The 21,852-nt window shown below is 40.2% G+C and overlaps 1 protein-coding gene across 1 annotated transcript; it reads left to right on the top strand.

Moving 5' to 3' along the window:
* The first annotated feature begins 358 nt into the window (after positions 1-358).
* On the top strand, positions 359-10,175 carry LOC131137841 (protein sprouty homolog 3). The gene is made up of 2 exons (XM_058086201.1): positions 359-863; positions 5,882-10,175. The coding sequence occupies exon 2, from the start codon at positions 5,934-5,936 to the stop codon at positions 6,852-6,854; it is 921 nt and encodes a 306-aa protein (XP_057942184.1). The 5' UTR covers positions 359-863; positions 5,882-5,933; the 3' UTR covers positions 6,855-10,175.
* Positions 10,176-21,852: the final 11,677 nt, after the last annotated feature.

Raw genomic sequence — 21,852 nt, 5'->3', positions numbered from 1 at the left:
TCCTGGAGAAAGATGAGCCACATGTTCTGAATTTTTTTCTCAATTTCTGCATATGGACAACATATTTATAAACAAGGGAAATTGCGCTACATTGTGAAGACTTTAATCAAGAGTGGCGCCCCCTATTGGTGTGGATGACTCACTGTGGTACTTCAGCTCACTTACTGGTCCCTTAAAGTGTTGTTAACTTGTAAAATGTTCATCATGAGCTGGCTGAAATTCAGTGAGAGGAGCGGGTAAGGGGTGGAACGAAGGAGAGGAGGCGGAGGAGGAGGAGTGTCACACAGAGAGAGAGAGAGAGGGGAGGGAGAGAGAGAGACAGTACGCAACCCTGTCATTCATCTCTGGAGAAGAGAAGTGGAAGCTACAATAGGACAGGAAAGGAGGAGATGTTTTTCTAACATTTTGTGCATCCAATCTCGAACTTTTAAAGGGCTTCTTACGCAACATGCACTTTTAACCCGTTCCCCATTTTGATGCTGCACAATGCAACTTTTTTTTTTTATCACGCTGACAGCTCTCTTTCCAGCATCCTCGGAGCATGAGGAGATGTGCAAAACTTGTCTGATTTTTGAGGGGAGGTGCGGGAACATGACCTCAGGAGGACGCACCGGGATCTGAGAAGGAGGAGGAAGGAGAAGAGAGCACATCCTGCTCACAGAGAGCATCTATGTAGCCTTTTCTATGCACTGATTGACATCAATCCTAATAAGCCTTCACAAACTATGACTAGGACTTCTTTAACATTTTAAAAGTCAATTAGGGCATTAAAAGCACATTACGAAAGATCTATGAGTTTTGAGGGACATTTGCATAAACAGACAGGAGTCACGAGTGCAACATGGATCTGCCGCCCATCAGAGGTAAGCTTTAAACTATTGTAAAGAACTATTTGGCTTTTGTTACATGATGGTATATTGGAATAGTATATAACTATGCTCTAAAAAGATGTAATAAATCGCTATAAACCTTGTGATAAAAATTAAGAATTCATTATAATTTACTTATAATCACTTTATCAAGGTAGGCTTATAGTAATGTTGTACTAATAAGTACTTTCCCAACAGTTAAACCAATACATTGATGTAAAAAGTTTTCGGCCATGTAGTACACAAGAGTTCAGTTGTGGAAGCGATCGCGTGGATTCCATAGCTGGAGTTTATTCCAGTACGACCCCTAAAAATTGCCTGGAACATCCTCACTGTGGGTTTTACAATACATGTACTTTTTGGATTTTTATGCATTTGTTGCGTCGTGATATACTAGGTGCCATATTTTGTGTCTAATATATTTTTATAACTTTCCAAAGGCCGCTACAGAGCCCTAAAATATGTATATTTTAGTAAAAAAACAAACAAACTATGATTGAAAACTCAAAACGCAATTTTGGTTCTCGTTTGGGCGTATTCCCAAGGAGGAGTTTTAAGTACAATCCCTGAAAATGACCCAAATCCTCACCACACAACCAAAATGGCCGACGACCTGTAAGTTTTTAGCGCGTAGCTTTTTTTTAAAGTTGATTTTTTAATCAAACACACCGGAGTCAGATGCTTATGTTTGATACCTTTACAGGAGATACTACTGAGTGGGGGAGTTGCACCCCTAAAATATGTACATTCCATTATGTTAAAGCCGTCAATAATAATAATAATAATAATAATAATAATAATAATAATAAACAAAGGAATTCTGAGAAGGTTGTTGCTCAGGTCCTAATAAGGAAGAAACATTGTAAATTTCAGTTTTCTGTTTTGGCATTTTTTTTAATTTTTTGGGACAGGAAATCACAGTTTTATATGACTTTAATATATACTTGACGTAAATATGCATCCTTGATGTTGATATTAAGAAGAAATGTTTGTTAACATGGCTTCCTTTAACAGCATGGGGTCCCCATAAGGGAAGTATCTCCAGTAAATGTGTGTGTGTGTGTAAATGTGATGGGGACACGCAGGGGTTGAAATTGATTGTCCTCAAGGTCGGATGCAGAACGTCGATACCCGATGGGTGGGCCGATGGATGAGTGCATGATGATGATGATGATGATGGAGTGATGGGCATGAGAGGAGAGGAGTGGCAGGGTTTAACCAGCCATGGGCGGCCATGATGGAGCCGAGAGACAGTAGCGAGGACAGTAGCTGTGGGGCGGAAGAGGGGGAGGAGGAGGCGGGATGATGGGATGGATGAATGGATGATGGAGGGTGGGGATGAATGGACAGGGAAGTGTTTTTTTTTTCTTTTTTTTTTACGCCGCTAATGCTTCTGGCTAATGCACTGTGCAACCACAGCGCTACGGAAATGTAAGATTTGCACTAGAAAACAACTTAGTACGTCAGATTGTTGCACAAAAGTATCTGGACGCACTTCCAATGCATTTACAGGGACTTGGTTTGCACAAAATATGCACAAGAACATCAGTTTTCGGGTAGTCGGGGACGACCCAACTGTATTGTATTCTCTGGGGAGAGGAGGCTCACTGCGCAAATGTACAATTCCATGCTTCTATCCTTGTGGGAACAGTTTGGGAAAAGCCCTTTTCTGTTCCCAGTGCACAAAGCAAAGAACATAAAGACATGCTTGGATGGGTTTTGTGATGAAGAGACCTTTGGGATGAACTAACAGTGACCTCACACAGGGACATCATTCCCATAGACACTCCCAAATATGTGAACGGACTCCATATTCACTTCCGGTGTGACATTGTTCTGCAGCAACAACGTCCTCTCCAAGCGTCTACACTGCATATTTCTATGTAAAAAAAAAAAAAATCATTAATAGCGTCATGATCCCTCGGTCATTCGCTGACCCCTTCCTGTGACCCATCCCCCCCTACCATCCCTGGCCTGCAGTGTCTATTTCAGTCTTTCCGTCAGGGTCAGATTCAGCACATCCGGTATCTCATCAAGTTTATTGTCATCCAATCCTGCTGCTGCGCTCCCCGGAGGACACGGAAAGGGAGGAAAGCCTCTGGGTCTTAGTGCCGGATATATACATGTATATATGTGCAATAATCATTCTATAAGCGTGTGACCGGCCTTGTTATCAAGGTAATATGGTAATATGGGGTAATAACTATAAAAGCAATCTTCACTCACTAAATGTACTGCAAAAAAAGGCCAGTAAGGATAATTCATAATGCCGCCTACAGAGAACATACTAACTCCTTATTTCTAAAATCACAAATTTGCTGATATAGTTAATTTTCAAACAGCTAAAATAATGCACAGGGCTAAAAATAACCAATTAGCTAAAAATGTCATCCAATACTTCTCTACAAGAGAGGAGAAATATGATCTCAGGGAAGAACTACATTTGAAACACTTATATGCTAGGACTACGTTAAAAAGCCATAGCATTTCAGTATGTGGAATCAAACTATGGAATGGATTGAGTAAGGACCTCAAACAATGCACAACGATGAGCTAATTCAAGAAACAATACAAGCAGTTGATGTTTGCTTGAGTATGTGACAAAATTAAAAATTAAATTAAAAATTAAAAAAATAATAAAATAACAAATATAAATAAATAAAAACAAATAACAAAAAAACAAAAAAAAAACAAACTATATTAGGAAAGCAGGAAGTGAACAAATGTAACAGTTACTGATTGTAAAAGTACCAGATGGAGGGGTAGGATTTAATAAGCTTTGCTTCTTCCTACTCCTTTTGGACATGTGGAACTGTGAACTGATTATGTGATGCATTCAAATGTAATCTGATGCATGTTCAAATGAAATTAAACCATTACCATTATGGTTTACCAACATGTAGAAAGACCTGACATCTGTGTATGATGTGAGGAACTTAATTTCGGTATGAATTCCGACTTACGGTACAAATCGACTTACATCACAGACTAGGAATGTTACTGGTTTGTAACCTGTAGAACCGCCTGTATTCTAATTAATGAGGGGTGAGGTCATGTTACCTTACAATGAAGGATTATTTATCCTAACAACGTTTCACTGAACTTTATCAGGGCATAAAAACTATTACCTTTCTATGAGAGAATCTATATACAAATTTGTTATCGATAGCAATAGATTGCTGATATCAGTGCCACCTACAGGAATGACAGTATTATCCAAACTACCTGGCAATAAACATAACTAATACACATTAAAAAGTTAACCCCCCCCCCCCCCCCCAAGCAGTACCAAATCTTTATATACAGTTTTGTCTTCTTTACAAGAAAGTGTCCTTAAACATAAGCAGCATTCCATAACATTTGTAATGAATTTGAGAGGGACTTTCTAAAGTGCTGTTTATTCCTGTCTGGAGGTCTTTTGGGACAGGCTGGAGGGGGGGTCAAAAATGAGAGGAAGTGCGTAAAACAGAAAGGGCAACTCCGACTTGTGGGGGGGTCACTGCAGCGGCTTTTAAAATAGCTTGGATGCTTGAATGATGTCATCGAGAGGAGGAGGAATGGAGAGATGCGTCGTCCATTAAAAACCTGATCGACCGTCCAGACTCAGCGGAAGTCAAGAGGGGTGGGGGGCTTTAGCATGGATGGAGCCGATTTCGACCTTGAGTGAGCGAGTTTACAAAATGTTTTAAATATCGTATAATTTTAATAGAGCTTTTGGATTGGGTTTGTGCAAATATGGCTAGTGAAAATTGTGTTTCTGTATAAAAACGAAGCTCAATAGTACTGTGTGTGTGTGTGTGTGTGTGTGTGTCCACCCGTCCCATCACACTGATACTCCCCCAGCACAAAGGTCCTTCCTCAGGTTACCACATTGCCAACACTAGCGCTCTGTTCAGCTTTTTCTCCTTGTTTCCCTTCAAATCCAACTCACTTTTATACACTGGAGGGTTATTTTTCTTCACGTAACTTTCAGACAGGAAGTTACTGATAAAGCCGTCACCCCCCCCCCCCCCCCCCCGTCTCTGCTGATGGGAGTTGTATCCATGGGAACGACAGTTTGGGGAGTCAGGCCCCGTCGAAGCCCTCCCTTGCGCACATTAACGCTTTTGTGACCCGTTGGCTCGTCTTGTAATACGAGAAGGGAGGGTCTAGCCTGGCGCACACACACACATATATACACGCACACACAAATACACACAAATACACACACCATTTGCTGTTGCCAGAGGATTACTAACTTCCCAGCAGGCACACGGAGCATCACTTCCCAAAACAACAATATGCTCCACGACACGACAAACAAGAAACAATAAGTCATTCAGACATTACCTTTTTATTGTAGATACGGAACGCAAATATTGACTCCAAATTGTCCATAGGTATGAATGTGAGTGTGAATGGTTGTTTGTCTATATGTGCCCTGTGATTGGCTGGCCACCAGTCCAGGGTGTACCCCACCTCTCAGGATAGGCTCCAGCACCCCCCGCAACCCTCGTGAGGATAAGCGGTAGAAAATAAATTAATGAATAATTTGAGTTTTGACGGAGGCTGCGCGGTGGTCGAGTGGTTAGCGCACAGGCCTCACAGCTAGGAGACCCGAGTTCAATTCCACCCTCGGCCATCTCTGTGTGGAGTTTGCATGTTCTCCCCGTGCATGCGTGGGTTTTCTCTGGGTACTCCTGTTTCCTGCCACATTCCAAAAACATGCTAGGTTAATTAGCAACTCCAAATTGTCCATAGGTATGAATGTGAGTGTAAATGGTTGTTTGTCTATATGTGCCCTGTGATTGGCTGGCCACCAGTCCAGGGTGTACCTTGCCTCTTGCCCGAAGACAGCTGGGATAGGCTCCAGCAACCCTCGCGAAAATGAATGAATGAATGAATGCAAATGACGCCCGGAATACCACTTTACAGGACTCTCCAGGACCGGAATGGAACAGTTTTTCCGTAGTTTTTTTTTAGTACTGCAATGCAGCATTTGCATGAGCATTTTTCTGCTTGTGTTTTTGCAGGTCTGACTGATGTACCGTGAGCAACATCGTTGCCACACAGCCTCAGTGTGACATGGACCCGGCTCACTCCTTTAGGATGGAGATAGACAGGATGGACCTCCAGCAGGTCCCGGTGCTGTCGCTCGACCAAATCCGTGCCATCCGGGCCCACAATGACTACGTGGAACGGCCTGTGGCACTGGAACTGGCGTCCCAATCTGGAATTTTCTACACCCACGATGAGCATCACCCGCACGGAATATACTCCCAGCACTCCCAACCTCCCCGCCATTCCGCCATGCCCCGCAGCCAAAGTCAGCAGCAGCATGCTCACATGTCCCACTTAAGCCGTTCCAGTACTATAAGCTCCTCCATGTCTCGGACCAGCGCCGGCTCAGACCAGAGGTTGCTGGTGGGGTTGACGTCATCGCACTCCGGATTGGCCTCAGTCGTTCGCTCTCAACCGAAAAGAGAACTCAAGTCCGATACTTCTCTGAGTAAAATCCTGTCAGACGACGAGCTGGGCCGGCACCAGTTCATCTGCGAGCGGTGCGCTCGCTGCAAGTGCAAAGATTGCTGCGCACCGCGCCGTCTCCCCTCCTGCTGGGCCTGCGAACAACGCTGCCTTTGCTCAGCCGAGAGCGCCGTGGAGTACGGAACCTGCCTTTGCTGCGTCAAGGGCCTCTTCTACCACTGCTCGGCCCAGGACGATGAAGACAACTGCGCCGACCGCCCGTGCTCTTGCGCCCCGGCCCACGCCTTCGCCCGTTGGGGCACCATGGGTCTGTTAGCGCTGTGCCTGCCCTGCCTCTGCTGCTACCCCCCTGCCAGGCTGTGCCTCGCCCTGTGCCGGTGTGCCCACGACCGGGCCACGCGTCCCGGTTGCAGATGCAGCAACACCAACACCGTGTGCCGCAAGATCTCCGCCGTTTCCAATCCCAACCCGGGTCATCCCTCCATTAGCAGCGGAAAGGCTGTGGAGAAGTCGCTATGACACGCCCGGGTCGGGATAGCGGGGACGTTCGGATAATTAAAATCCCCGTAGCAACAACAAGAAGCCAACCAACTAGTGCTTAACCGATCTCGTATGACTCCATCTCAGGAGGGACCAAAGCTTTACTGTGCCTGTTCGCCTTGGGAAACTACAAGCTCAACCTGAAGAAGAATCTGACTCAACTCGGTCTTTTCATCTTCTGTCTAATGCGGATGTCTAATGTATTTATTTATTAACGAACCTCCTACCGACTCTTTGCGATCGATACACAACAACGGTGGACTGAATTGCAGCAGACTTAAGAGGACGTATAGAAACTTCCAACTACAGGTTACGAGCGAAAAAAAAAAAACGATGGATATTCGCAGCACACGTCACACCAAAAAAGGGACCACGTACTGTCAACTAAAATCTCAATGCCATTAAGCTCATTTGTAAAGGAAAAAAAAAAGCACTATGAGGTAGAAAGTCGTAGGCCGCCATGACTTGTGAATCATGGACTTTGTGTTCATTAGCTAGAGGGCTACTTCCCGGGTTCATTGGGGAACGACAATCAAATGGGTGTGCCATTGAGTGGACGATTCCATGGTTGCCATGGGGATGTCAAGTTGCACCTTTATTCCTCGGATCATGCGCCACCACCGTTCTACAAAGTTCCGTTTTTTTTGTGTGTTTGTGCTCTGTAGTGGTGTTCTAATTCTAAGACTTTTGTGCAGTATCGTTAAACTGTTCTATGTTGAACGGTGGGTTATCCAATTACAGAGTAGGGGAGCATCCGTCCATGGTGTGTGTGTGTGTGTGTTTTTTTTTTTTGTGTGTGTATGCGTATGTGCGTGGAAGCCAGCACAAAGACGAAGGAACCTCCTATGATCTTATTTGCTGCTACATCTTAGCGATAGTCTGATCAGGTTTCCTCTGGAAACATCAGACTGTCGCCAACCACCCTCGTAAGACCACCGCCGCCGCCGCCCGGTCCACCCGTAGCTCCCATATCTTTACCCCATTCATTCACAGGTCTAATAATTTAGAGCATTTCAAGGTGTGTTATTCCTTCTCACAAAAAAAAGTCTCCCATCCCTTTTGACTCTTAGACCGGGAGAGTCTAAAAGCCTCAGTTTCCCGGGTCCATTGAGAGTTGATCAAACAGGCAATTAGCTTCATGATAGCTCTTAATGGGCCAGACGAGAACGGGGGCCGGAGGAGGAAGGAGTTGCGGTGTTTTGGGCGGACACAGAGAGAGGAAGAAGGAGGGATGATGGAAGAAAAGGGACCAGGCTCGGATTTCTTCGCCGGACATGAGGGCATCAGATGAGTGCATGTATGTGTGTGTGTGTGCATGTTTTTAAGTGAATGTGTGTTTTTTTGGATGCATGAAAATCACCCGATGCGTTCAATGTTCCTTTGCTATATTTTTATATGTAAATATGAGCTAACCGCAGCGTTAAAAGTATTTTTATTGGGCTTCATTATAACGACAACAGTGTTAGAACGTGCACTTATTTCAGTCCTCTTGGTGATCAATGCAGGAGCTTTTAGGGGAACGTCAATGTCAGTAGAACCGCTAGCGATGGACTCGACAATCGCTGTGAGGATTTAACGTTAAAAGTGAGAAAAATAAAGTTTGCGGGATCACTAATGTTCATTCAATTCATTTTTTTGGATCCATATTCATTGTTTAGTGTTGCAGACCACCATTAATTAACAAAACATATGCAATTCAAATGTAATGCAAAGTTCAATATTAAAAATTACAAATACAAACGAGTAGCAGGGCCACTGTGATTACATAAAAAATTTGAAAAATAGTATTATAAAAAGTATTATTTATATTTGGATAATTAGGTTGTAACAGTCAACAAAATTTTGATATTACATGAATCAAGATGTAATATTACGCAAAAAAAATTTCATAAAGTTAAGGGAATAGCGTCTATACATTATGATAAAAAAAAGATCCATGTCGTAGTGTTACCAAAAGTCATAATATTATCGAGAAAGTTGCGAGAATCAAGTGTTACAAAAATATACAGTAGTTGTGATATTTTGTTGAAAAAAGTTGCAATATTATTGGAATAAAAAAATCATTTTAACAAGTTTAAGCCAAATTTAGTCAATTCTTTCTTGTTGTAATGTCAATATACATGAATGCTTGTAATGTTATGACTTTATTCTTATAAAATTAAGTTGTTTTTCAGCATAAAAATCAAATTATATATATTTTACATTATATTTACATTAGACTTGAATTGTTTTTCTTGTCATATTTAGACTTTTAGTGGATTTAAGATATTTTTGCCCTGATAATATTTTGACTTTCCTCACAATTAGGTTATATTTTCACATAATTTTTGCGTTAATGCTATTAGTAGCCTGTTTCTTTTCTGTGCAGCTTCTTCTTCTTTGCAAAAGTCAAAGTAAAGTAAGTTTTAGTGCCATTTTTCGACTAAATTCACTGGATGTTTGGAACAAATTGACTAAATTCTAGTGAGAACACTGTGGCCCCGTTATTCTCAACATACTCAATCGTTTTCTTTTCCAAGTTGCAAACAAACAAGAACACATCTGCAGCTGATTCATGCATTCTTTCTAAAAAATATGCATTAGTCCATTTTCAAGCATCATGCTTAAAAAGATCTTAATGATGTGGATTCAGGTACATTTGTGCTGTTGTTTTGTCATACAGGAAGAGAAAATGTAGCCTGCATGTGAAGATTGAAAGACTGAAAGACTGAAAGACTGAAAGACTGAAAGACGTGTGTTTTTTTTTTTTTTTTAAGACTTTTTCAGTTGCAAACTTTTCAAGTTCTGGCAAACTGTAATTATTCCATAATTTTGTTTTGAGATTTCCTTCCTTCTGCTTAGCTTTTCCTCCTGTGTCTCTGCAACCGAGCATCGCTTTTGGTACAAAAAAAAAAAATAATTAAAAAATTGGCACCTCTTGTATGTTGTAGAGGAAATTTAAGGAGAGTATATGGAATAAATATTATATAGAAGTCTATCTAAAAGTAAATATATTATTATACATGAACAATACGCACATTTTCTTTCCTGTTTCATTGCAGAGGTTGTGTCATTTTGTTTGGATATTTATTTACAGGTCAATCACCACCGAGATAGATGGCACTGAATGGTATGAGATTAATAATGACTTTAAGATAAGAGTGTGGTTTGTATTATTTTTACATTTTGGGTTGTTGTTTTTCTTACTGCTGGTGTGGCCGCTGCCACCCTCCAGGCTGAAGATCCAATAAAAGGAGCTTTGAAAAGCAGACCATGTGTTTCTTCTTTGGATGATCACAATAATGGATGATATTCAGGTCATAAAAATGCATTAAGGGTTATGCTAATGTTCCAAAAGATGAGTCTGTGTGTACAGTAGGTTGGATGTTGATGAGCTTTCTGACTACATAGAAGAAGAAAAAAAACGCAATAAAGTTACAAAATAATGTAATATTGTTAGAATAAAGCTGCACATTTTTTTTTACTAAATAATACTAAAAAAATAAAGTCCCAAAAGATGAGTGTGTGTGTACAGTAAGTTGGATGTTGATGAGCTTTCTGACTACATAGAAGAAGAAAAAACGCAATAAAGTTACAAAATAATGTAATATTGTTAGAATAAAGCTGCATATTTGATGGTCATCAAAATTAGAAAAATTAGAAAAATTTGTAAAATAATTAAAATAGTTTTATCCTTATTAATTTTTATTTTTAAACATTTATTTTATTTTTACCGTCCTTAAAGATATTTACATTTAATTATTATATTTTAAATCATTTTTGGTTAATATTTTTACTTTTTATTTTATTTTTTTTTACCATATGACTACAAAAATTAAACAAAAATGCAAATAAAATAAAACACAAATGCTGTAGGGGTGTCACAAGACGATGCACAAGATTTGGTCTATGAGAATGAGATGATATAAAAATTTACTGTACAATAAAAAATATTAAAAAAGCATATGCTAAAATATGCTTTTCTCCGGGAACTCCGGAAAAAACATTCCGAATTGTCTATAAGTATGAATGTGAGTGTGAATGGTTGTTTGTCTATATGTGCCCTCTGATTGGCTGGCGACCAGTCCAGGGTGTACCCCGCCTCTCGCCCGAAGACAGCTGGGATAGGCTCCAGCACCCCTGCGACCCTCGTGAGGAAAAGCGGTAGAAAATGAATGAATGAATGAATGAATGAATGAATAATATAATTTCTGGAGTCTTCTGCCCCCTGTGTGTATTTTACCGGCCCCCGCCTCCACCCACCTGGGCAAAAAGACTGTATGACAGACAAAAAAGGCTCACTCCGCTCATGCCATTGTTCTATGGCACAAATGCACCAAGGTGCTGAGACCAATTCACACTCATCCACGATCATGTTTTTTTTTTTTCGGAACAAGACATTTTACCACGTTTTAATCTCGCAAGATCTTGTGGTACGAGATCTTGTGACACCCCCCCCCCCCATTGATAGTAAAGTTATCAAAATGACATAGCGGAGTTCCGCATGTGTCATGTCTACTCAGTGATGAATTACGGATGAAGACATTCTTCCTGCTGTCCAAGTCAAGAGACAGACTGATGAATGATGCCACTTCCAACCACAACCTCTGACCTCGCTGTCAAAGCAGTGGGCGTCAAGAGGTTCGGGGGGGGGGGGCCTCCTCTCTGGAACCTAACCCCCCGCCCGCCTTTCTCCTCTTTCCACCTTGTGCATTTTTGACTCTGTTGTATCCACACGGGCCATGTCCTCTTGCATGCTGGGAGTCCCACACTACTGCTCCGAACATGCCGCGCCCCCGTTCTCTCCTGGCACAAAGCCAGCTGTCCGTCAAACAGCTATACATCTGTCAATCACTCATGAAGGTTTCAGAGAATGTTTACTCAGATGATCCCGAGGAAGGCGTTTTTTGTTGCTGTCAACACGGAGTGGTCTAAATGAAAGAGGGGGCAAGGGTCACGGTTGGCTACACATGAGCATCCCAGGGGGGGTGGGGACTGGTGGGGTGTATCAGACTGTGAGTGATGATGCCCCCCCCTCTCAACCTGGGGCTCTTGCCATATAAGGAGACAACACTGCCTATTAACAATTGCTAAGAGTGCTATTATCCATGTTGGATTTAAGTGTTAATAAATCGTCCATGCTAATGATCCCAAACTTTGCACTCAGACGAACACAAACGCACCAAAACCATAGTAGAATCAGATGATTCATTTGAATGGGTTCACTGATTCGATTCAGTGAACTCAGCAAGGACACCTCAAACTGAGATGATTCATTTATATGGGTATGCCGACTCAAGTTATCAGACTCACCGGATTTATTTAGATGATTCATTTGAACTGGTTCAGTGACTCAAGTCAGCTGACTTGGATAATTAATCTCAATTATGTTCACAGACTCGAATCAGTGTATTAAACACCACAGACTGAGATGATTTTACTGAATTGAGTGAGTCAGCTGACTCAACAAACCCACAGCTGATCCATTTGAATTGATTCATTGACTCGAGTCAGTGGACTCAGCAGTGACACCTCGGACTGATTCATTTGAGTAGGTTCACCAGACTCGCACTCACCAGAATTAACAGTAGATTTAGATGATTCAGTTGAACTGGTTCACTAACTCGAGTCAGCTGATTCACTATAAACATAATTGACTCAGATAATTCATTTGATAGGTAGAAACCGCACAGATTCAGATGATTCTACTGAATTGATCGACTGACTCAGATAATTCATTTCAATTGGTTCACAGACTCGAATCAGTGTATTAAACATTTGAATTGATTCATTAACTCGAGTCAGTGGACTCAGCAGCGACACCTCGGACTCAGATGATTCATTTGAGTAGGTTCATGAACGCAAGTTATCGCACTCACCAGAATAACAGTAGATTTAGATGATTCAGTTGAACTGGTTCACTGACTCGAGTCAGCGGATTCACCATAAACACAACCGACTCAGATCATTTATTTGATTTGGTTCATCGACTCTAATCGGTAGAAACCGCACAGATTCAGATGATTCTACTGAATTAATCGACTGACTCAGATAATTCATTTCAATAGGTTGACAGACTCGAATCAGTGTATTAAACATTTGAATTGATTCATTGACTCGAGTTAGTGGACTCAGCAGTGACACCTCGGACTCAGATGATTCATTTGAGTAGGTTCATGAACTCGAGTTATCGCTCTCACCAGAATAACAGTAGATTTAGATGATTCAGTTGAACTGGTCACTGACTCGAGTCAGCGGATTCACTATAAACACAACCGACTCAGATAATTCGTTTGATTTGGTTCATCGACTCTAATCGGGAGAAACTGCACAGATTCAGATGATTCTACTGAATTGATCGGCAGACTCGAGTCAGCAGATGCAGACTCGGATGATCCATTTGAATCGATTCACTGAATTGACTTGGGATCACTTGGATCACCGGAGACTCGTTGATTCTGCTGAATTGATTCACTAACTCAAATGAACCTAAATTGCTTCACTCGCCCAAGTCAGTGGACTCACTAACACACCTCAGTGATTGTACTGATTTGAATCACTGACTCAAGTGAACTACATCACGTGAGTGAGTCAAATCCATAAAATCAAGCAAAGTGACCATCACTGTAAAAATCTATGTTCAAATACAGTAAAATACATGTAAGAGAAAGCACACGAAATTCACAGGGAGGAGGATGGTAGGGTGAGGAGAGGGTGTGCGGTTGGGGGGAGGGAATGGGAATGTTATCTCCAGGGGTCACACAGGTCAGGCGAGAAGCTTCAACTCGCTTCCTGTTCCTGCTGCTGCTGACATGACAACGACAACCTTCCTCTGGAATTTAAACGCATCCTCTCCCAACTCCCAAACATTCGTCACATATTGTTTTTCTCACATATTTAACAAATTTAGACTCGATGTTTTTTTTGCGTATGGAATTGTTGGCATGTGTTCAAGCATGCATCTGCTGCGTTCAAGGACACAGATAAAAAAAAAAAAAACACACACACACACATCTGCTTCCAACATGTTCCCACCCTCTTTAAAAGCTCATAAGAGACTCTGACTTGGTGTTGTTTGCACAAGATAGAATATAGAAATGGAACAATAGAATATATTTATTCCACAAAGTCAAAGCCGTCATAGGATTAAATAAGCTTGGCTTACTCCTACAATACTAGTCGAAAAAAGCCAATACGGGACATCCATAATTATAATATAACTTTTACCGTATATGGTTCCATGACCTATCTCCATAAGCTTTTATTTTGACAAAGAAAAATGTAGGTCAATACTTTTGAGTTTTTATCACTACACAAATGTGACCCATCACGTGCATCAATACACACACACACACACACACACTCAGTGATGTTCAGTGTGCATCCTGTAGAGGATGCAGAAAGGAAGTGATTGAATAATTCAGCATATTTCCTGAGCTGTAATGGCTCAGTGTGCTGCTGATGGCACTGGGCTGCATGCTCAGTCATGGGGTTAAGTGCTGCATCTTCATCCATCCAGCTTTGGAGGTTCACTTTATTATATTAATAATGATAGTATAGCGGCCTGTGAGCTATCAAAGGCTCCAAATGGCAAAATCAAAAGTATTTTGCACATTTTTTCATGAATAGTCATGTATAATAAGAAAGAATGGAAGCAAGACTAAGGATTTAAAAGCAAACAGTCTAAAGAGTGGCCTTAAATGAGCTTACAGAAGGTTCATAATAGTAATTTTACACATTTCGTCATGTAGTCTGTAGAAATGAGGAAACAAAAAATTATTTCTCAGGATATTTTATACGGCCTAGCAGCCTTCCAAATCATTGAATGAAGACCTAAAACGAATGAGTGAATTTTGCACATGTATTTTCTGCAGAAATGGCAAAATTAAAAAGCATATTGGAAAAATTTCCATGTGTAGACACACGCACCTCCACCAAGCGCAATAGTTCCCCTCATTTTGTGATTTTCACCATAAATATTAGTCCTACTAATTATTTATTTTAGCTTCATATTTAGATTCCTTGACCATGAAACCATACTATAGTCGGGTTTGAATGATTTATAGAATGCTAACGATGTAAACATGCAAATGTTAGCATAATAGTGCTGAGTGTTTATATATATATATATATATATATATACAAATGTCCCCACTGAGGGACGAATAAAGGCATATCTTAATAAGTGCCCAATGTTAGCATGCTAAAATGCTATTGTTAGCATGTTAAAATGCTATTGTTAGCATGCTAACACCAAGCTTAATAGTGCCTATTAATGAAAATGGGTAAAAATGCTACTGTACTAATGTTAGCGTGCTAATAATGCTAATTTGCTAATGTTAGCATGTTAACATCTAGCATGATAGTGCTAAGTGTTCATATATAAGTGTCTACACCTGAAAACAGCAAAAAACTAGACCATGAAACCACACTATAGTCGGGTTTGAATGATTTATAGAATGCTAACGATGTAAACATGCAAATGTTAGCATAATAGTGCTGAGTGTTACATATATATATACTGTATATATATATATATATATATATATATATATATATATATATATATATATATTTATACAAATTTCCCCACTGAGGGACGAATAAAGGCATATCTTAATAAGTGCCCAATGTTAGCATACTAAAATGCTATTGTTAGCATGCTGACACCACGCTTAATAGTGCCTACCAATGAAAATGGGTAAAAATGCTACTGTACTAATGTTAGTGTGCTAATAATGCTAATTTGCTAATGTTAGCATGTTAACATCTAGCATGATAGTGTTCATATATAAGTGTCTACACCTGAAAATAGCAAAAAAAAACTACAGTATGCTGACACCTACCATGCTAGCAATGCTAACATGTGAATGTTAGCATGCTAACACTGAGCATGGGAGCACCACTGTGGTTATTTTATTAAATTTACAACAATATTTATGCAGCTTAATTCATAATTGTGAAAAATAATAATCTGTTCTTTTAAACTACTACCGGTAAAATATGCCAGTGGTGTTCTTATATGTTTTTAGTTTTAAAACATACATGAATATTTAAAAGAAAACTGCAATGTTTGGATTTTTCCATTTCATTAACAATCCTTATGTGAGATATGAACACATGTCTCTCTATTCAGTACATTTTAACGATATATTTTTAAATTTGTGTACTTTTATTTACTTTTTATTACAAAGAGTGTACAACAAAAGTGGGCGTTTTGTGTCTGTATTTTGGGAAAGGGGGCAGGAAATCCACGGCCCTAGGCAGAGTGTAAGTGGGGGCAGTGAGGGGTGTTTTATATTTAGTGGTTGGGTCCAGGAAGCAGGATGACACTTGTTAAATGTTACTGAGAGCCTTGTGGCTTCAACCCAGGTTCCCACTTTCCCACAGTCCAGGACGGAAATGGCCGGATGGAAGCCCTGTTCCCTGATGGCGTCCACTCTAAGAACTCTGGGCAATAATCACTGCAGACAGCCTCCGGGGGGAGGGTGGAAGTGTCCCAGTGCAGCATACTTCTATTCTGTTCTTCCACTGGTCATCACTGATTGTGTATTAGCTTAATCATGACATTACAGACAGTAACAGAATCATGTCAATATTACAATTTGATGGGTTTGTGTACACAATATCCTGCATCTTCATTTAGGATCCACTTGTTTAAGTCCAATATTACTATCATTGTTTTTGTTTGGGGTTAAAAACTACCACATTCTGGCTGTTTCATTCATTTCATTGATGACAACAATACAAGATCGATCAATCAGCCATTTTTTAATAATTGACTTGTTTGTGTAAGTGTTCTTGACAAGTATTGTGTTTTATTCACAGTATTTATAAATGTAAATAAAAAGTTCTGGCAGCTAGTGTTGATTCTAAATGGGGTTGTTGCGCCCTCTGCTGGACAGCTAGAAAACCCCCTTTATGGAGCTTTAACGGAAGTGCGGTACAAAATATGAAATTATGTGTGTAAATGTGTGTACATTTGCATGTGGTATATATGTAAATATATAATATCCTGTATATTTATTTATATTTATCTATTTTTAAAATTTATATATTTATATTTTTTAATTATATATTGATTTATATTAAGTGTATAATTGTGATTGTAGTTGCATTAGTGTGCAACAACACTGTAGTAAGAATCGAATTATATTAACTATAGTGACTAACTATATTAACTAAAAGAATAGCACTACCACTACTACTAATACAGTATTATGTTTGAGCTGCAGTACTATGTTTAGACACAAGATGTCAGTATTAGAGCACTGTTGCAGCTGTGAAAAGAGACGCTTCAGACAATCACACGTGCTCGCCCCCTACAGGTTGTATGCTTTAATGCAACGATTAGTCATTAGACTGTAATTAGCAATGTGTGATACTGTATTTGTCATTAGAAATACGGTTGATTTTCCCAAAGTCATTCTGTGAAAAGGAGGTGAATATATGGACTGTGAAGGTAAAGCAAAACCTGTATGCAAATGCATTTTATTTTGTGATTCAAACTATTATTGCACATTATGTTTATTATTATGGTTGTTGGTATGAATATATGTGCAAAATAAAGATTAATATAATATTCAGTCCTGCTACATGCAGTTCATGCAAGGGTCACTGGAAACTGTATTAATAACCTTCGAACCCCAAGTGAAAACTGTCTGCCTCTCTTTCTCTCTAACACACACACACATGTACACACATTCACACACGCACACACACACGTATGGGCGGTGGGAGCAGCAGACTCAGAGGCTGATCAATAAAGAATGCTGAGGGAGGTTAGCTGTCACTCATCAATGTCTGACATCTGCAATGGAGGATCCCTCAAGTTTGTGATACCTTCACTGACTCGCTCACTGGCGGTTAATAAATCCACCAAGGAGCCTTCATCGCCCCTTTGTTTGTGTATCAGTCAGAAATGACATTTACATACAACATACACAAATTTGATCCAAGGGGAGACTGAGGGTCCCTCAGCTGAAACGACCAATAAAGGAGACTCATTTTTTCCAAGAGGACACTATGGGTAATCTAGATGAGACACATTTTATCGGAGGCCGCGACCGACACTAAGAGTGCTGTAGATGAGACATTTTTACAGCGCTGCAACTGAGACTAAACATATCCAAGAGGAGACTAAGGATGCTGCAGCTACGACAACACATATACAGTTTAAGAGAAGACTAAGGGCGCTGAGATATAACATATCCAAGCAGAGACGAAGGATTCTACAACTGATCTTAAACATATCCAGAAGGAGACTATGGGTGCTAAAATGAGATTAAACATAGGGGACTATGGCCAGTGCAGCTAAACCTAAACAGACCCAAGAGGAGATGAAGGGTGCTGCAGCTAAGATTAATTGCAGCCAAGATGAAACATACAGTATATAAAAGAAGTTAAAAGAAGACAAAGCCTAAATATATCCAAGAGGAGACTAAGGGCACTAAAATTAGATTAAACATATCAAAGATGAGACTATGGCCAGTGCAACTAAGCCTACACAGACCCAAGAGGAGACTAAGGGTGCTGCAGCTAAGATTAATTGCAGCTAAGATTAAACATACAGTATATAAAAGAAGTTAAAAGAAGACAATGCCTAAATATATCCAAGAGGAGTCTAAGGGCACAGCAGTTAAACCTACATATATCCCAGGGGAGACTTAGGGTGCTGCAGTTCAGTCTTAACATATCCAAGAGGAGACTAAGGGTGCTGCAGCTAAGATTAATTGCAGCTAAGATGAAACATAAAGCATATAAAAAAAGTTAAAAGAAGACAAAGCCTAAATATATCCAAGAGGAGACTAAGGGCACTAAAATTAGATTAAACATATCAAAGAGGAGACTATGGCCAGTGCAACTAAGCCTAAACAGACCCAAGAGGAGACTAAGGGTGCTGCAGCTAAGATTAAACATACAGCATATAAAAGAAGTTAAAAGAAGACAAAGCCTAAATATATCCAGGAGGAGACTAAGGGCACTAAAATTAGATTAAACATATCAAAGAGGGCGGCATGGTGGTCGAGTGGAGCGCGCAGACCTCACAGCTAGGAGACCAGGGTTCAATTCCACCCTCAGCCATCTCTGTGTGGAGTTTGCATGTTCTCCCCGTGCATGCGTGGGTTTTCTCAGGGTGCTCCGGTTTCCTCCCACATTCCAAAAACATGCTAGGTTAATTGGCGACTCCAAATTGTCCATAGGTATGAATGTGAGTGTGAATGGTTGTTTGTCTATATGTGCCCTGTGATTGGCTGGCGACCAGTCTAGGGTGTACCCCGCCTTACGCCCGAAGACAGCTGGGATAGGCTCCAGCACCCCCGCGACCCTTGTGAGGAAAAGCGGTAGAAAATGAATGAATGAATGAATATCAAAGAGGAGACTATGGCCAGTGCAACTAAGCCTAAACAGACCCAAGAGGAGACTAAGGGTGCTGCAGCTAAGATGAAACATACAGTATATAAAAAAAGTTAAAAGAAGACAAAGCCTAAATATATCCAAGAGGAGACTAAGGGCACTAAAATTAGATTAAACATATCAAAGAGGAGACTATGGCCAGTGCAACTAAGCCTAAACAGACCCAAGAGGAGACAAAGGGTGCTACAGCTAAGATTAAAGATACAGTATATAAAAGAAGTTAAATATATCCAAGAAGAGACTAAGGGCACTGCAGTTAAACCTAAATATATCCCAGGGGAGACTTAGGGTGCTGCAGTTCAGACTAAACATATCCAAGAGGAGAATAAGGGCTCTGCAGCTAAGTCTAAATATATCCAAGAGATGAAGGCGGCTGCAAGAGGAGACTGAGGACAGCAAAGTGGAGACTATGGAGTACAATATTGAATCCGAGTATGTGTGTTTATTCTTGGTAATTTTCTATGTGCACATTTTCGACTGTTACAATGATGAAATCGCTGAATAAAATAAAGCGGGCGGGGCAACCTGCAGCCGATGGACCACATCAGGCCCGCAGGCATATTTGATGTAACCTGCCATGCAATTTGAAAATACAAATAAAAGTTCAAAGGAAGTGTCATAAAAAACAAAACAAGGAGCGGACCCGCAACAGCCAGCCGTCCGGCAGGGAACCCTCCCTTTTCTGATGTTTGGAGGCGTCTCACTCCGGGGGCGCTTCAATGCAGTCGAAAGCACTACCACATTCCGGGGGGCTCCCTGGCGCAGCTCTGCCAGGAGCCTTCAAAGCGCTACTAGCTTGATATTCAGATTTGTGTTTGATTTTGGTGTTTGCTCGCTGGCCTTCAAATAAAAGCATCCACAGATCAAAATGTTGACTTTGTGCTGAAACATCCCAGACACCTTGAGTCAGAAAGGAGATTCTCTTTTATCTGGTATTACCGTCACACGCTGGCAACATAACCAAGATACAAAAGTAGCATGAATACAAAAGCTATTGATGAAGGGGGGAAAAATGGTGATGATAACCACAGAACAGGAAATGGAACAAACAACAACATAGGAAAGGCACATGCTGCGCAGTACGATATGACCATTACAATTCATACAATTAATATCACAAGGCTTTGGTGAAGTTGTTCACCTTTGATTCTCGTATCATATTCCACATATGTGTGTTTCTCCGATAAATAAAAGCTTGTGAAATGACCCAAGTGTTACATCACAGCCGCAAGCCTTCTTTCAGGCTAGAAACTGCTTAGCAGCGTAGCTTTCCATGGAGTTCGCTAACTCTGCTAACATCAGACTGGAAAGGCGAGAGAGAATTAGGTTGGTAGTTATGAATCGGGTGTCATGGTCGCAATAACAAAAAGTGGAAAGCAACCACGCGCATTTGAAAGTTAAGATGCTCTGGTTAGGTCTCAGAATTATTTAATTCAGTGTATACCATATTGGCTATTCTACATTTTATATTGACCTAATTTTTATTTTTTTTAAATCTGAAAATTCTGAGGGCGGCACGGCGGTCGAGTGGTTAGTGCGCAGACCTCACAGCTAGGAGACCAGGGTTCAATTCCACCCTCAGCCATCTCTGTGTGGAGTTTGCATGTTCTCTACGGGTACTCCGGTTTCCTCCCACATTCCAAAAACATGCTAGGTTAATTAGCGACTCCAAATTGTCCATAGGTATGAATGTGAGTGTGAATGGTTGTTTGTCTATATGTGCCCTGTGATTGGCTGGCGACCAGTCCAGGGTGTACCCCGCCTCTCGCCCGAAGACAGCTGGGAGAGGCTCCAGCACCCCCCGCGACCCTAGTGAGGAAAAAGCGGTAGAAAATGAATGAAAATTCTGAATATTAAATATTATTTTTATGCAAATTAATGTACAGTTGAAATATAATTTTCTATAAGTTGTATTTAAATTAAATGATAAAACAACGCGCCTCTCACCCGAAGTCAGCTGGGATAGGCTCCAGCATACCCCCACAACCCTAGTGATGATAAGTGGCATAGAAAATTGATGGATGAATAAAAGAACAAAAAACAACATATTTTTTATTTTTAGTTTATTATTATTATTATTATTATTATTATTATTATTATATAATTTATTATTATTTTCAAACATTTTCATTTCAAAAAAATCCACCAAATCCACAAATTAGTATTATATAATTCCAATATATAATTAACTTTTTTCACCTATGGTTTTCATTGAAAAAAATGAAATGAAATTAAACATGTTGGAGAAATACAATTAAGCACTACAATAACAGTAAGAATTGTTGATACTACTTGTAATAATTAATAAAATAATATACTATTGCATAAAATAAAAAATAGAAATACATATAAAAACATCAGCATTATTTGATTTTTCCCTATGCTGCCCTGGATGGAAAAAGTTTGGACAGCCGTGAAGTACGGACTACTCCAAGTCGACTATTTTTTTGCTTTCATTAAAAAAGAAAAACATTTGAGACAAACGGGGGAGAAAAAGCACAATAATAAAGATTATTGTGAAATCCCTAATGAGAAAGATGTATTAATTTTGCAGCAAGAAGGGGAAAAAGCTTTAGAAATT

Source organism: Doryrhamphus excisus, chromosome 11, assembly GCF_030265055.1.
Source record: "Doryrhamphus excisus isolate RoL2022-K1 chromosome 11, RoL_Dexc_1.0, whole genome shotgun sequence".
Classification (NCBI taxonomy): Eukaryota; Metazoa; Chordata; class Actinopteri; order Syngnathiformes; family Syngnathidae; genus Doryrhamphus; species Doryrhamphus excisus.
The sequence above is the reverse complement of the archived record's forward strand: the minus strand, read 5'-3'. Positions and strand labels throughout refer to the sequence as shown.

Coding starts and splice junctions, on each gene's coding strand:
- LOC131137841 (XM_058086201.1), top strand. CDS start 5,934: ATGGACCCGGCTCACTCCTTTAGGATGGAGATAGACAGGATGGACCTC.